The sequence below is a fragment of the Pinus tabuliformis genome, chromosome 2_2 (assembly GCF_031772625.1).
Source record: "Pinus tabuliformis cultivar Carrire ecotype Pingquan chromosome 2_2, CPIR1, whole genome shotgun sequence".
Taxonomy (NCBI): Eukaryota; Viridiplantae; Streptophyta; class Pinopsida; order Pinales; family Pinaceae; genus Pinus; species Pinus tabuliformis.
Genome location: NC_142300.1, coordinates 333235078 through 333252114, shown reverse-complemented (window position 1 = coordinate 333252114; position 17037 = coordinate 333235078). Strand labels below are relative to the sequence as shown.

The window sequence follows — 17037 nt, the reverse complement described above, 5'->3', positions numbered from 1 at the left end:
GAGGAGATGTCCAAGAACTCCATCTCACCCTAGATGTACCTGTGTAGGAAGTCGTGGTATTTGAGTACCAAATGTTTCTCAGAATCCTTTATATCCAACTTCATGCGAAGGGTATGAAAAACATTGGTAAACTCCAACACGTCTTGGTCGCTTCCATGCCGTAATGGGGTCCACTTTTTATTTATCCTCGTAGCTCCCGAAAGGGTAGTACTACTCCTTGATGGCATCCTGGAAGGAAATCCAAGTGGGTGCGACTGAAAATAGTGAGGGTGTACTTCCCTCCTTCTCACAGTAGGTTTCCCACTAGTCCTTGACGTGGGGGCGGCTTTGAGAAGTGCAAAAGTAATCTTTTCCCGGCTGGAAAAATCATGAACACAAAAATATCCTTCTAGTAGATTTAACCATTTATCTACGACATCTGCATCTATCGGACCGTCATATATCCCCCTCGTCTTTCTTCTCTTCCGCCATAGGAGGCCTTCGAGATTTGCGAGGTTGGTCTTGCAAAGGTTCGACATTTTCGAGCCCTAAGTCCTTATATCTCGACCTTTTTGGGGACATTCAAAGAAAAAAAGAGAAAGAGCAGACCGCGTTGATACCACTTATCCAAACTTAAACAGGAACACAACAAATTATAAATATAACCATAAATACAAAGGTGGAGCAAAAATAATACTTCATTTCATTAATATGAAATACTAAAATATGCTTACAAACATAATGGAAATAGACCTTGCTCGGGCAATGGTATCTTATCTCTGAGAAGAGATGTGGCAGATACATGCCTTTGAAATGTGTTATAATGAGGATCAAAGGCCTATTTATTATTGAGAAATAATGGAAAGCCCTAAACATCCAAAAACCTAACCCTAGGAGATGAAGTGCCAAAATAATGGGCCTCGTTTGGGTAAATTGGTACATCAACTTCCTGGGATTGTAACTTTTGCATACGATCTCTGTTTGATGCACACAATACCTCGTTAGAAATATCTATCTGAGGAATACAACTTTCGAATGGAAAAAATCAATCAAGGACCAATGTTTGCCTGGGTTTTCTCCAAAAATCATAGTTTAGGGCCTCAAAACAGCTTCAGAAGTTTAGGACTCGAAAAACTACCAGAAATAGTAAATTGTGCTACAATTAAGGAAATTGAAAAACTGAAAGAGACAGTGGTGGGGGTCCAAGTGGAATAGACGAGTGGCCACCAAAATCCACCTAGATCAACTTCCCTAAGGTACACCCTTCACATGTGTCTTGCTTCTTTGGTGCTCTTTGGGGAGGCCTATGGTAATTTGCAACATGATATTCAAAACGACATGATGCAAATGGCTAAGTCTTCTATGCAAAAGCTCGTCGACATCGCGACTTTTCACCTTCTCTGTTTTTGTGCTCAATGCAACACAATCCTCTACATCTAGCTTGTAGAGGTTTTCACATGAACCTTGATTTGCTTCACCTATTCCAACGTTATTTGTCTCAGGAATGCCTTTCCTTTACTGAACATCACATCATAACCACGATCTTCTAAAACTTCAATGGAGACAAGATTCTTCTTTTGACCTAGAACACACATCACATCCTTGAGCCTAAGAGGGGAGCCTGACTCCCTATGAAAGGTGACTATACCAATCTCGGTCACGATGTACCTTCTATAATCTCCCATCTCGATGTACATCTATGTTGGAAATAATACTGAGAGGGGGGGTGAACCAATATTTGAAATTCAATAACTTTTCAATTCCCAAACAGATTTATATAGGCTACTTCAGTGAAGAGAACTTGCGTGTGTACGCAACTGTGATTAAGGAAACCAGCGTATACCCAGAGAACTTATGATTTAGTCAATTTATCATGTGTTGATCTTTAATCAGTGCATCAGTATCTTATTATACAATAACTATGTGCAGTAATAAGATAATAAACTGTCACACATGAACACCAATATTTAAGGTGGAAACCCAATCTTCTTTTAATATAAAGAAAATTTGTTTACAATCTTGTACTGGTGTAGACTCATACCAGTACGCAGGCACCCACATGCGGAAGGCTATAACCTTCTCTCATTTTCCAGCTTCTACTAGAAGGGAGCTAAAACCCCCTAGCTCTTGCAATAGCCGATGTGTTTACTAGTACGTAGGCACCGTCCTAGAGAAGGCTACGACCTTCTCTGTTCCTCCAGGGACCATGTTTCATTAATTTTCAAACTAGATGATCCTGGTACACAACAATACAATATGAAGGCCTCATTTCATCAAATTTTCATACTGGACCCATCAGAAAATTTGAAACTCAAACTGCATCAACCAACAATCAGTTAATCTGAACAATTAGATCATTGTCACTAGAACACTGTGCTGAACCTAGAAACCTGCATCATCATTCAGAACTAGCTGCAACCTCAAAAATCATACATTAGAATGCATACACTACTTTACTAAACCCAACCTGCGTGTATACGCTACTTCCTTTAACAAAACCTATGTATACCTTCAAAACTATTGAATCATAACAACTTCTGAATCAAATATGTACCAACCAATAATATTCTGAACATCTATTGTCAATTTGCAGAGATCTAAACAGTTAGCATCAAAGATAAACCTTCTCACTTAATCAATCAATCAATCAGACACAAACTCCTTATGCATTCAGTTTTACATTCAAATCTAAGAAGAATTCATTGAAATACAACAGTAAAACAACAACAATGATCAAATAGATCGGTCATTTCTGAACAATAAGCTTTTCCTTTGCATACGCTACTTGGAAGAGTCAAACCTTCATATACACGCACCTTTACCAAGGCGAACCAACATATAGATCTGCAAATATTAACTCACAACTTCGCTACTATTCTAGACTTTAGACATACCCAGATCATGACATTTAAAGAATAAAACATGTGTAAGCAATCAGATCTAGCCCAACCAATATTAGATCATTCAATGATAATCATTTCAGGTCTCATGATCCTGATCCAACATTGAATTCAAGGTGCACAAAATATTTCAGAATATATCATAATCATAGCCCTTGCAACATCAAATATACTTCAGATAGAAGTATTCTTGAGAAACCGTTTCATTTACACACTTGGCCCTTTGATCTGCACACTTGGCCCTTTGATAGTTTTGGCCTTCCTCAATACCTCAGACCAAAACCACACTTAGGACCTGTGGTATTCTTGGACAGGATCAAATAGTCGTTACTCCACTCAATATTATGGGCTAATACCATGGTATTGACCCTTGGTATCCTTTACTCTTGAATTTCCTTGATTTTCCAACCCATACGCGCTTTTCCTCTTATGAAAGTGTGTGCATACATATACGCTCTTTTTGTTATGTGAACCTACGTGTATATGTTGTTTTTACAAGGTGAACCTACGTATACAACTTAAACTATCTGAAAACATCATTTTCCTTCAACTTCTTGATTCTGATCAGTAGACCTTTGTTCCAACTTCATGTTCTTCTGTACCAATGCCCTGTTACCACTGAATTTTCCTGTTACACTGTGATTTTCATTTTATCAAATCTGAGTGGACCTGTGAGTGAGTTGCCATCAAGGATAACACCTGTACCATAATGCTAACAATCTAGAGATCCTTCTCTTCCAAATCACTAAAAAAATATCTATTCCCCATCATATGGAATGAGGCATCGTTGTTGAGATACCACACACTTCCCATCATTGTGTTGTCCATGCATGCAATGAGAGTAAAATCAAGCTCAAACTGTGAATCCAAAGCTTCACCCATTGCTCCTCCTGCAGTCTTCTTGCTTGCCTTCTTGTGTGGACATTTGGTGGCATAGTGCCTGAATTCATGACAGTGAAAGCACTTGATTATGGACAAGTCTTTCTTCTTGCCCACTTAACTATATTATGCTTTTTATTGGGATTTCTTCCCTTTCCCTTTATTTTCCTTTCCATCCAAGGCATAGTTCTCGTCATCATTGCCCTTGGATGAAGTCCCAACTCTGGTATTCCACCTTATTTCCTCCTATACCAAATCATACCATAGGAGTTCCCAATTTGGTAGTTTCTACCTCCCATTCATTGAATCTTGGTAGTTGTGCCAACTCTTAGGAGGGCCTAGAAGGGCTAGGCTCACCAAATCATCCTCTACTACAGTAACCCCAACTTGACCAATTTTATCACAACATTGTGTGAACCTGCTCAGATACTATGGAATGGTCTCATTCCTTTGCATCTTGATATTTCGAAGTTTGTCCTTGAGAGGCAATTTCCTGTGGTCTCTATTATTCTAGAACACATTTTTCAGCGCTTTCCACATTGCATACAGAGTCTCTTTTAATGGATATTTGAGACAATATGGTCTTGTACTCCCTCTAATATGATCATCCTTGCCTTGGCTACACACTTCTTCCATTTTGCTAGATTCTTTGCATCAGATGTTGTTGGTTTCAGAATATCATTATCAATGAATTCCTTCAACCCATTATCCTTCAGTATTGCCTCCATGCGGTCCTTCCATGTAACATAATTTGATCTTCCCTCAAGGGAATACTCGAGCCTTAGTCCATTGAAAGCCATCTTCTCAATTCTTAAGAAAACCTCCAACCCTGATTTGCAAATTTGAACCTCCTGCAATTACAAATTTGAATATCTTCTCTATAGTGATTCCAACTCGGATACCATTTAGAAATTAATGTGTAGATTCAATACTGCTCATGAAAGTTGCTAAATCACAAGACTTGAAGCTACTCTACTGATCCGTGGAAGTTAATTCACCATCTAAAACAAGAATCATACACAAGAAAAAGGAAACATCACACATGCACAAATATTTATCTAGGGGAAGTAAACTACTCAAAACCCATTACTACTTATATTGCATTAATCAGAGAATAGAGAAGAAATACATATGCTTGCTCAAGACTAAGCACACCCTGCAAGTGTATAGTTTATCCCTCTTCTTGACTGACTGAATCTGGCCAACACTTAGCCAATTTTCAAGCCCTCGAAGGTCCTAGTTCCTTGTGTTGTTGTTCCCTTGGGAAATTTCCCCTATTTTTTAGGAATTTCACACCATGGAACTGTGCAATTGCCTTAGGTATTCCTGTAACTACATACACCACTTGTACACATTAGAATATGCTACAATTGACAATACAATTCCTTGGAATCTCCATCTCAACTAGGTAAATTGAATTCTCTACATGCAACAATTATTTTGGGTTGATTGTCGAGTTAATTGGTTGATCACTGAGTATGGTTGAAGTTCCACTTCCACAACTTGACCTCCACTAGTTTTTCTGGTAATTAGAACTAGTTAAACTAATAATAACTTAAATTAACTGAAATAGATTGCTACAAATTAGCAATCAAACATGATAAAATGAACTCAATCTTCCCCAACTCGAATTATATGAGTTAAATGAGTGACAAGTGCCATGTCACCTCAGTTAACTACCTCCAAGTATTCTACTGAAATAGAAATTTGAATTTTAATCTAGTTTGACCAAGGCTAAGTCAAAACTAGATTTTCTTGCTACATTTTTAGCATGAATTGTTATAATGCAAGATTCAATATGTTACGACTATATCGGAGCTAACTGTAGTTATTTCTACATCAATTCCCTCTAATGTTTTAAATGTAACTGAGAAGAACCAGTGCTTAAGATGATATTGATTTTCAAGTATTGGCTTGATGGTGGAATATCTACTTCTTCTTTCCCAAATTTCTTCCATAGTGGGAAACCTAGAAACTCACATTTCTTTCAAATTTTGCAATAGGACATTTATTCTCAACTCCACATCTCTATTTACATGTAACACTTTGATTTTTTCCTTTTTTTCAATAGGAATTTGCATCTCTATTTATAGGTAGCAGTCTACATCATATCAACATCAATGACCACAATTCCTTTGACATCAATGGAAATTCTTGTTCAACATAATTTATATAAATCATCATGTTGGAGCTCATAAGAATATATTGGTCAACATTGACCTGCATCAATGACCATAATTTCTTTGACATCAATGACAAAATCTTTACAACATAGAGCCCCTTTTCCACGTTACAACATGTTTTTGTAAGAAAAAATCACAGTGTTTAAGAAAAAGCCATAATGACTAGTAAGCCATTTGAAATCACAAGACCAACTACATTTCTGGAGGACTAATATGTATATATGAATGAGGATAATAACCTCCTTTATGATATTTATCAGCATGATATTCTATTAGTTGATGATCCCTTTTGGAACCCTGATCATTTTATGGCGGATGTACAGTTGAGAGCATTTTTGCCCTGCCTTAGTAACCATGTTGCTTTGGCATTAGCTAAAGAAATTGCACAAAATACTTTTTCCAGTAATCTTTGGGTTAGGGGAGATTACCACATGCCCTTATAGGTCCTTAACATTTAGTAACAGTGAACTTTCTCTCTCCACCATGCAAAATTCATAGCTAAGACTAGAAAGGAAACTATCACAAATTGTAGGGAACATATTGAGATAATGGAGAAATCAACCATGTAAGGATGTGCAAGGAGGTGGAAGAAATTCAGGGAAGGAATCCAAAGAAAAGAACCTTTCAATCTCAAAAAATATGAAGATATCATTAGAAAGAATGCACAAATATATTAAATGCATGGATAACTATGGAAACAATTGGATTGGGTTTAAATTTCATTATCAAATAATCTAGCTTCCAACCAAAGGAACAGGGAGGATTATAAGTTCACCAAAAGGGAATAATTGGCTTGTTGGAGGGAAATATAGGAAAGAGGAGGATAATTTCACGTGGATGAACCAGGATAGGTTGATTACAACATTAGTAACCTTCATGGGATCCTTATCTTCTTAGATTTAAACTGGCTATTGGTTGCATGAGGACATGCAATGAGTTTAGTTGGAGAAAGATAATAGGTGCCCAAATTAGCATATTTTTAGTTCCCATCTACTAAATTTTTTTCGACCATTTTCCCACTTTCCATCCTTTCTTATTACCTTTTCCAATCATATTGATACAATTTTGGTCAAGGTATGAATATCCTTCTATGTTCCCTTTTAAAGCTTATTCTTATGAATTTTTTTGGAAATTTTTTCCTTTCTATTCTAACAATGCCATATAGTATAGAAGACTGCACAAGTACTGCTTAGAAGAGGTGTCTCAATAGTGGATGCAACTCCCTGTAGGCACTACAACTCTTTGTAGGTATTGTATCTCTCTCTGCTTAAACAAATTTTAGTTGTTGCAACTCCAAGATTTAACCATAATTGCTACGACTCTTAATTTTTATTGTAACTACGAGATGCAATTGCAAAGAGTTGCAACTCCATATCACTATCACAGTCGCTACAACTCTGATGTTGTGATTCCTTTTGTTGTGACTTGTGTTGACCCTGATATTGTTATTGAAAATTATATTGCCCATGCTAGTGTTGTGTTCTTGCAACTCCCTATTTTTGTTATTGTTGCAACTCTGGAGATAATATTGCAACTTTGTGGCTATTGTGCTAGCTCGATAGTCGAACACCCACCTGTGATTTTTGGACCAATCAAGCATTCAATGAATTGTTTTCACACAGGTAGATGACATGAACAATTGGCTAACCAAGAAAATAGGATGATTCATCCACCACCTATCACACAGCCAAATCAACATTTTTCCCATTTTTTAAGAAAAGCAATGTAACAAGATGAATAATGCTAATATCATGGTTTTTCGTCCTCTTGTTTGAATTATTTAGATAGAAAACATGTTTTATAAAAACCTTCTGCCCTCCCTAAGCTAGAAAACTAGTAACCAAGGAGAAACTAAGAATTGTGAGAAAAGAATAAGTTATTGTATGATCTAGGTGGATATTGGTGGCCACCGACCTATTCCACGTGGACCCCCAACATTCTCTCTTTTATTTTTTTGGTTTTCTTAATTGTAGCATAGTTTACTATTTTTGGTTGTTTTTTGGGTCCTGAACTTTCGGAGTCATTTTCAAACCCTAAACAACATTTTTAGGGAAAACAGAAAGACCGAAAATGTCCCAAACTCACTTGATAATTTCCTTTCGACCTTCTCTTCGAGATCTTCGAAACGACGTATTATGTTAGCCAAACAGAGATCGTATGCCAAAGTTACAACCCCAGGAAGTTGATGTACTAGTTTACCCAAACGGGGCCCACAATTTTGGCGCTTCATCTCTTACGGTTAGGTTTTTCGATGTTTAGGGTTTTCCATTGTTTATCAATAATAAATAGGCCTTTGAGCCTCATTGTAACATGGGGGAGAGGAGTTTAGAGTCATGTATCTGCCACATCTCTTCTCAGAGATAAGCGACCATCGCCCGAGCTAGTCTCATTTCCATTCTGTTTGTAAGCATATATCATTATTTGATATTAATGAAAGGAAGTGTTATTTCTGCTGCATCATTGTATTTATGGTCATATCTGTAATTTGTTGCATTCTTGTTTAAATTCAGATCATTGTACTTTCCACATTTCTCACAATTTAATTCCTTTTCACTCTAGTTCAAGTAATGGTGTGTTGATCATTCAAATTTTGTTGTTTTTTTAACTAGTGCCTCACATAAGAAGGTAAGCCCTCCTCCTTAGCTAGGTATTGTTTGTATCCATAGCAAAAATATATTTATAATTTTTGTTTCTAGTTATTTCTACATTTAGTCTATTTTTTGTATTGCTGCAACTCGGGTAAATTGTATTGTTGCAACTTTGGGTTATTGGCTTATTCCTACAATTCAAGTGTTAATTTTATCTTCGTTTAGTCACTAGTTGATTTCATGAATGATTTATAACAACTCGTGAGGTGGGGTTGTTATTGCAACTCAGGTTGCTACAACTCTATTGTAGTATTAAAATGTACTTTATCTCCAAAATCATAATAAATTTGTTTTCCTAAACAATTTAGATTGATTATTTTATCAAGCATTTTCCTTATGGTTTCTTTTTCTTTACAATAATTTGTGATTTAATGGTTTGTGATTGAATTCATTTCATTGCATATGCAATTGCATATTAGTTACAGCAACCAAGATCATTTAATACTTGAGAAAGTCACCTTTATATGTGTGTGATTTACTTTCTTACAACATTGATTAGAAAATGTCCCTTTACATTCCTACAAATGTGGATTAGATTGAAGATGTGATTTAGATTACCTAGTGACTTGTAAAAGTATCTTTATGATCATGAATTATGATAATTATTTAGTTACTACAACTTCAGACACATACACGATTGTACTAGCACATAAGGTGCATGATAGTTAGCAAGTTCCCTACAAAACCCGAGTTGATAATTAATTGAACAATATTTTAGTTATATATCTAAGTAATTACAAAAGTAATTAAAAGGGACATCAAATGTTCCGAGCTTGAACAACTTCACTTAATTTCGCAGACAGTTGCATAGATCCCCTAGATACTTGAGGAGAATGTCTAAGTTCTTAGGAGAGAAACCCAATGTTATTGCAAGATTCTTGAATTTTATGATGTATTGTTGTACACATTGCCCCTATTTCTACCTGAAGTATTGCCAATGGATGCATTGTTTCTCTATACAAGTGATATGGTAAAATTGAGACTTGATGAGAGTTTTGAAATCCCTCCACTTAGTTACAAGTGGATCCCCCTCTAGCCTTAGGGTTTCCATGTGACTTCCCATCGATTCAGGGCATGTCCCTCTTGTTTCAGATGAGGAAACAAAATTTTCTATTCCTCCTCTATGTGGTGGACACTAAAATAAACCTCTAACTAATGCAACTAGTGATTTAATTTGAAAGTGACAATCTCACCTTGATATGTCTTGATGTCAACCTTTGTTTCCATCTTAAATAAGGAATATGAATGGTTCATGACACTCAAACTAGGCTATTCTTTTTTGGGTTCTTTCATAGACTCCTTCTTTGGTTCTTCCCTCTCCCTTGATTTTCCATTTGATATGAACTATGGGTTGGAACATTTGTCTTGTTCAATTCCAAGCTTATTTTCTAAATCTTCCATAAGGAGTTTCATATTACGGTTCATATCTACAACCTTCACTTCTAGCCTTGTGAATATCTCTTTTGCTTGATCTTGTGGGTTATTAAAACTAGCTTTGTCGGCCATGGATGAGGTTTTTTTACTTTTTCTTGCCAATATGATCCCCCACAACTCCCCATAATATACCCAATGAAACTTTCTCTTATACCAGTATGATCCGTAAATTGTTGTGGATGTTCTACTAGACAGTTCATCACAACAACTCAAATAAACATATATTGAAATATGAAAGCTAAATTATGAGAGTTAATTTTCATTAGATTTTATGGATATATCAAATTATTGTTTTATGCTTATGGATACAACATATAAAATGTAGAAAATAGAGAATAAATAAAACAATCACTCGCAGACATAATAACACCAAACCATTACTTGAGAAATGCTTCTGGGAGAAAACCCATCTACAAGGTGAAGTTTCTTTGCTTTCTCTTTCTCTGGATGGAATTAGTGCAAACACAAAGGAGTGAGACTTATGTTCATGAGTTGCTATAAAACACAAAACGTCTCTTCTTCCCTCTCTCTGTCTACTCTCAGCTACTCTACTAAAGTATGGAACAAAATTTAGTATAATATAATCAAACTCCTTTTCCTCCTAGTGGCTCAGCTTTAACATGCCCTATAGCCAACAAGGGGTTAAATTTGACCCATTTAATCCTCAATATGAGTTACAATTCAACCCTTCTAGATTCTTTTTCATAGTTCCCACATGGATAACCCATTTTCCATGAGTAATTAGGGTTGAGGTGACATCCTCTCAAACTATGTCTGTCAATTACAATAGGTCAACTTCTAAGAGGCATAACTTTTGCGTCTAAACTCCCATTGATGTGTTTCTTGCACTATTGGAAAGGTCTTTGAGTGTAGAAAAATGTGAGGGTGTCTGAAGCTTAAGCAAAGATGATTCACTCCTAAAAAAACATCATTTAAGGCCTCGAATGGGCCCCACAAGGTTTTTGACCCAATTCTTCAAATTGGGTTCCACCTTTAAAACTACTCTTATAAGATGATTTCTTTGATTCTTCCACCCTGAAAGCATCGAGATCGATGACAAACAATGTAATGATCTAATTTGGGTCATTATCAGTATTTTGTTGGTTAAATTTATAGAAATAATTGAAATTTGAAAATGAAAGAACAAACAAATGAACACACCATCCACACATATGCTGGGAAACATAAAAATATGAAATTGGAGAAAACTCACTAGAATGTGATGCTTATGCTTTGCTATGTTTTATTCTGTTATGAAATGTGAATACAAAGAAAGTAACACTCACTATGGAGTTTTCTTTGACACTTTGACCTAAAAGGCTATTACAAAATCTACTTCCTCCTATACTGTGCTATGAAATCCTTTCTGTTATGAAATGTGAATACAAAGAAAGTAACACTCACTATGGAGTTGTCTTTGACACTTTGGCCTAAATAGCTATTACAAAATCTACTTCCTCCTATACTATGTTATGAAATCCTACTCTTAGGTGCTTGCTCAAATATGAAACAAGTACAATGCTAAAAGAATGGACCCTCTATTGTCGTAGTGTCCTTGTATTTAGTAGAGTCAGATAACCATTTAAGGTTAGGATTTTTATGTACCTCAATTAATGTTATGGTTTTAGACCTTCTAAATTATTCTTAAAAGTGCACATGTTACTATCCTTGTACATGAATAATAGGGGTTGGCATGGGAATCCACTTGATAATGGTAGCAACAAGGTAGGTCAATTCATGGGAGACATAACTTCTATATACAAACTCCAATTGAGGTGATTTTCACATCATTGGAAAAAGTTCAATGTATAGAATAATGTAAGGGGTTGAGAGTCGTGCTCACAAAATTTTGACTGCCAAAGTTGATGTTTGATACTTCAAAATGGCTATGGAGGGTTCCAAACCCTAAATATCTAATCTAACACCTACCACTAACATAAGCCCTATAAACCAATGCCTCAAATATAATCCATTTGTCCATGATGAAGATAAGCCCTCCAAATTTTAATATTTTTGTTTGGGAACCTTTGATGTCATTAAATTTTTGTATTATGAACCCCTAAACACCAAACTCTATGTCTTTGAAAAGAAAATAATTCTATACAAAAAAAAATTGAATATTGTCCATTATATTAGGGATTTAGGGATTCATAAAGCTCCTTAATGCAAAAATTTTAATACCTCAAAATAATCATCTTTCCTTTTCTTATTTTTATAAAAAGTTGACACATATTTTTTTTTTTAACCCAACCCAATATAATATAAAATAATTATTAATGAACGTAAAGAAATTATGACAATATTATAATCTAAATAATAAAAATGAAAATTTATGATAATATTATAATCTAAATAATAAAAGTTATCTTTAATTTGTGAATATAGTTTTTAATATTAATTTCATTAATTGAAATTTTAATTTATTATATAAATTAAAAAAAAAAAATTAAAATTATTTTTATATAAGATCGAATATTTTTAATTATATCAAAATCATATTTAAAAATTGTGCATGACAAAGTCTATCACAATAAAATCACATTAAAAATATTTAGTTAAAATTCTTGCATGACCAAATCTATGACAATAAAATCATATATGTATGTTTTAAAAGGCCATCAAAACACCAATTGTCATATCTATATATACACGCCATCAAAACACCCAAATGATATATATATATGTATATATATAAAAGGCCTTCAAAACACCAAATGTCAAATTTTGATGGGCGTACCCAAATAGATTTTATTTCCTTAATCATAATATTGAAAAAACACTTTGTAGTTGTGTACAACACTGCTAAAAGTCATCATTAGGGGTTTGAGTAAACGGACCGTGTTTGAAATTGGTTCGTGATTATATGTAAACAGACCGTGTTTGTCATGACATGTAAATTGAAAGTTCTTTTTCTAAAGCTGCCGACTTGGATCAAATTGGTGAGGAAGTTACAGCAGCAGTTTCCTTGCCTGTTTTCACAGAACTCCAAAGCCCGTTCGCGGACTGCTCGATAATTTGTTGCGGGAATCAGTACGTTGTCCGGAAGAGCTTGTACGCTTTTAAAGCTTTAACAACACCCACTATGGATCCAGTGGCAGCTGCTATGGAAACAGCGAGGCAGACAACACTCAATATTTGCATAGCAACCCACCTAGAAGACCACCGCCGTATCTTATTCTGTGCTATGTACATCGCCACTGGAAAGTATACTGTCAATGGCCAGAACGCCGCTGCGCCCAGAAGCCCCATAACATTGTTGAAGAATGGAAGTAGCATGGATATTAATGTGGTGCTCACAACAAAGGCTGCCCTCCACACCAGCCTGAACAGATTCACCTTATAATAAGCCCCTGGATACAAAGGTATTGGCACCATGTAGTGATGGTTGATGAAGTCACTGTCTTGCCAAGTTTTGCTGGCCCAGCTTTCAATAAATGCAAACAATGGTTGGCAGTAAACCTACAAAGGAAGAGGCCAACAGTAGTACAATATGTCAACATTTGACATGATAAACACTGATGCAAGTTCAACAGATGCAACATGATCAAATTCTGCGTGTAGTAAAACTTGATTATAAGCTATGTGCAGGGAAGCCTCAAATTCTGGAGCTAGCAATTTCAAGTTCAATGGCCAAAAACATTAAAATTGTAGTTGGGATTGTTACCTTGAATAATTTAAAGTTTTTGGCTACGGGTTAAGATGGATCTGTGGGAAGTTTTAGGGGCAATTCAAATGGCAAAATCTCTAAAAATGAAATATTATGTATCAATGGATTTTAGGTTCAAATTCCACAATATGTAGAAGGGGCATAATTAGGCATCCATGGGGTTACAGTATTAATGGTAATAATAGAAATAGTATCAGATGAGTTCTAAACTTACCCAGTTACTAATATTTTAGAATATCTATGAAAAAACATTAAATTAAGCCGAAGGCTTCTAAGTTAGATGTCAGATGAGTAGACCGAATTGAGAATATCTACCAAAATAACTGTGAATTAAGCTGAGCACTAATGCTTATACTTACTTGATATGCACCGACCAAGTGGATGACAATGGCAGCGTTGGCAATGTCAATCAACCAAAAGGGATTGTAAAAGCCAAAGCCTGTCAATAGGTTGCCTGGTGCATTGTGCCCAAAAGCCGCGTAGCCCATGCAACCACACAGCATGTAAAACACCGTTGTGGTCACCACGCCCACTAGGGTTGCTTTCTTCATCGTCTTGTTCTCTGCTGGAGGCGATTTTATTGTGTCCTGTGCGTCATTTCAATTGAGTTAGCTCTTCACATTTGTTGCCATGAAGCCACTGATGTAAATTTACAGGGGCTATGGTGATATTATATAAGTAAACAGTACCTGAATTTCTATGAGAATCATGGAATAGGAGTAACCAAATGCAATGTTCCCCAGAGCTTGGAGCGTATTCCATGTTGTATCAGCTTTAGTTACTGTACCAATGGCGGCTCCTGTGAGGCTCCCCCTAAAATGTCCCACCTCTGAAACACATCCAGAGTCACGTATTGCAAGGAAGATCAGAAAACTGTGACATCCCTTAGTTTAGATGAAATTTGAAATGTGTGTTTTGCGAACATCACAGTGGAAAGCAGTGATGAGTGAGTAGCTGAAAGTTAAAGTGAAGAGTATAATTATTAATTGATGGACAGACCTGCTACTTTGGCGATACCGAGGCCAAGTCCGATGGTAGAATAGGTGAATGCCATGACTGCAGCAAGTATAGAGAGCCACGATATCTGGTCAAAGTCGGGTATCTGAGAAAGTAGAATCTCTACTACTCCAAAGGCTATCATATATGGATTGGTGGACACCTGGCATGGGTCATCATGTCCATTAGCGCTGAAGCAATTGGACCTCTGAATTGCGCTGTGACATCAAATTCAGAAACAAATAAGTCAAAACTTGTATAATTGGTGAACACAATTATGGGAAAACTTGTAATCCACCCAGACTGCAACTAACTCACTCACGTCATACTGATGGATGCGGCTATTGTATAGCCAATTGCAGTTCCGAATAGGATAGCATACTGAGCGAAACCGCATATCCGGGCCTGGAAGCCATCTGATTAGAAACAGTAGGGGAACAAATCAGAATTCAAAGTATATAAAGAGGCATATTCAACACCAAATTTCAAAGTTTTTTCCTTTATTTGGTTCATTGTAACAATCTAGTACTGTGTGTGGTAAAAAAAATTATGCGGTTCACTATACTTTAGAAATTAAAATAGATAATGGCATTACAGAGAAACGATTCTGATGTGGAGAGGAATTAGACAACATACGACCTGACACCAAGTTTCAAACTTTTTTTTACAGGAGGGAGGCTGTAGTCATACCTAGATTGGCTCTCACAGCATCAATATAAGTATAATTTCGCTTTCCCGTGACTGGATCCGGAGACCTGTAGCAGTCCGAAAGCAGGCAGGACGTATAATATGTGACAAAGGAGAAGGCAAGCATGGCTGCGGGTCCGGCAATCCATCCTAATTGAGCTGTTGCCCATGCCAATGACAGCACTCCAGACCCTATGATTGCTGTGATAATATGCGCACTTGCTGTCCATATTGTGCCTGCATTAAATGAATGCAACACTACATCAGAAGTTGAATCATATATATATATATATATATATATATATATATATATATATATATATACTGCAAAACCCTTCCTGCAAAGACCTTGCAATTGGTAACAAACATTATGCAGAATAATACCTTTGCGTTTCATGCGGCCATCGTCGTCAAAGTCGTTGCAGTGATCTGAAGCTTTTCCATTCTCTAGTTGATCAGCATCTATCGAAACCTCCGCGATATTGCCTTGCAATTCTACTTGCAGGTGGAAACAGGGAGCGTCACTCTGAGCCATCGTAACAAACCTCTCCACCCTCAGTAAAAACTACCCTCAGTAATAATATTTAATAATGTTCAGAAAGATAAAGGAGCAAGAAAATCTCAGTTCTGAAAATCTCCCAAATGTTGCTCTCGGGCGCTCATAGAAAGCAAGAGCAGAGCAAGGAACAAGTGGAACTCTTTACTTAAGACGCGCGCGGGACACGGAGATTTATAGGTGTATTCCCGTAGAAATATGTTAAGTAGGCAAAGACAGCCAAAGTTTGGCGGGAGAATTGACAGTCACCATAGACACCCACATTCATTCTGGTTGGTGACTTATCACCGACGAGTCACTGTCACAACTCCATTAAAGGACATACAATACTCTCGTTTGTTTGTGTAACTTACATCTGTATGTTGCTCCCACAACTCCATAAATGCATACACAACTCCATAAATGCATACTCTTCTGCGCCTATGTCCACATATGACAGTTTTCGAAAACGCGAGGTGACGTCAAAAGGGTAAACAATGCATAACAAGTTATTAATGTAACCATCACACATTTTATCTTTTCTGTGTAAAATGCCGTATACGCTTTTTTTCTTCCTCTATTTCTATAATTCTCTAATAAAAAAATTTGGCTATTTTATCTACACTAAATACATTTGTTAATGATTATTTAACACATAAATGAGATCAATATCATCTATCAATGATTATGATAGACTAAAGGACATTAAAAATATCCATTAATAGTGATTATGATATACTGATGCGCAATCAAATCCAGTGATGATAATTATAATCCAATGATGAACAATCAAATCTGAGAGTAATAAACTAAAATGAAATTCAGGTCAATATTTACAATTTGTTAAAATAAATAGATCTATATAAAAATATCACAAAAACACAGGTCAATTATGAGAGACAACACCACCATACCTTTATCCAAAGATCTGATCATGTCGAACAAAACCTAACCTTTATCCAAAGAGAAAATATAATATAGTATGCATGTGTCTATTTCAATTTCAAAAAGTAATCAATCGTTTCCCATCCCATCACACCCATAATTATATTCTCTTTTTGAGAGGCCAAACATTATCAATTGTTTAATTATAACATTGATGGTGCCCATTTAATTTAATTTGAGATAC

General features: G+C 36.0%; 1 protein-coding gene across 1 annotated transcript; it reads right to left on the bottom strand.

The window, feature by feature from the left end:
• Positions 1–12740: 12740 nt before the first annotated feature.
• Positions 12741–16087, bottom strand: LOC149192639 (amino acid permease 4-like). The gene is made up of 7 exons (XM_089404661.1): positions 15758–16087; positions 15377–15610; positions 15009–15102; positions 14690–14904; positions 14380–14519; positions 14050–14277; positions 12741–13482 (listed from the first exon to the last, which is right to left on the bottom strand). Exons 1-7 carry the CDS (start codon positions 15906–15908, stop codon positions 13051–13053), a joined length of 1494 nt encoding a protein of 497 aa, XP_089260787.1. The 5' UTR covers positions 15909–16087; the 3' UTR covers positions 12741–13050.
• Between the last annotated feature and the right edge of the window lie 950 nt (positions 16088–17037).

Coding starts and splice junctions, on each gene's coding strand:
- LOC149192639 (XM_089404661.1), bottom strand. CDS start 15,908: ATGGCTCAGAGTGACGCTCCCTGTTTCCACCTGCAAGTAGAATTGCAA. Junction 15,611..15,757: donor TGGCCGCATGAAACGCAAAG/GTATTATTCTGC, acceptor CATTTAATGCAG/GCACAATATGGACAGCAAGT. Junction 14,520..14,689: donor CGGTATCGCCAAAGTAGCAG/GTCTGTCCATCA, acceptor GATGTGTTTCAG/AGGTGGGACATTTTAGGGGG.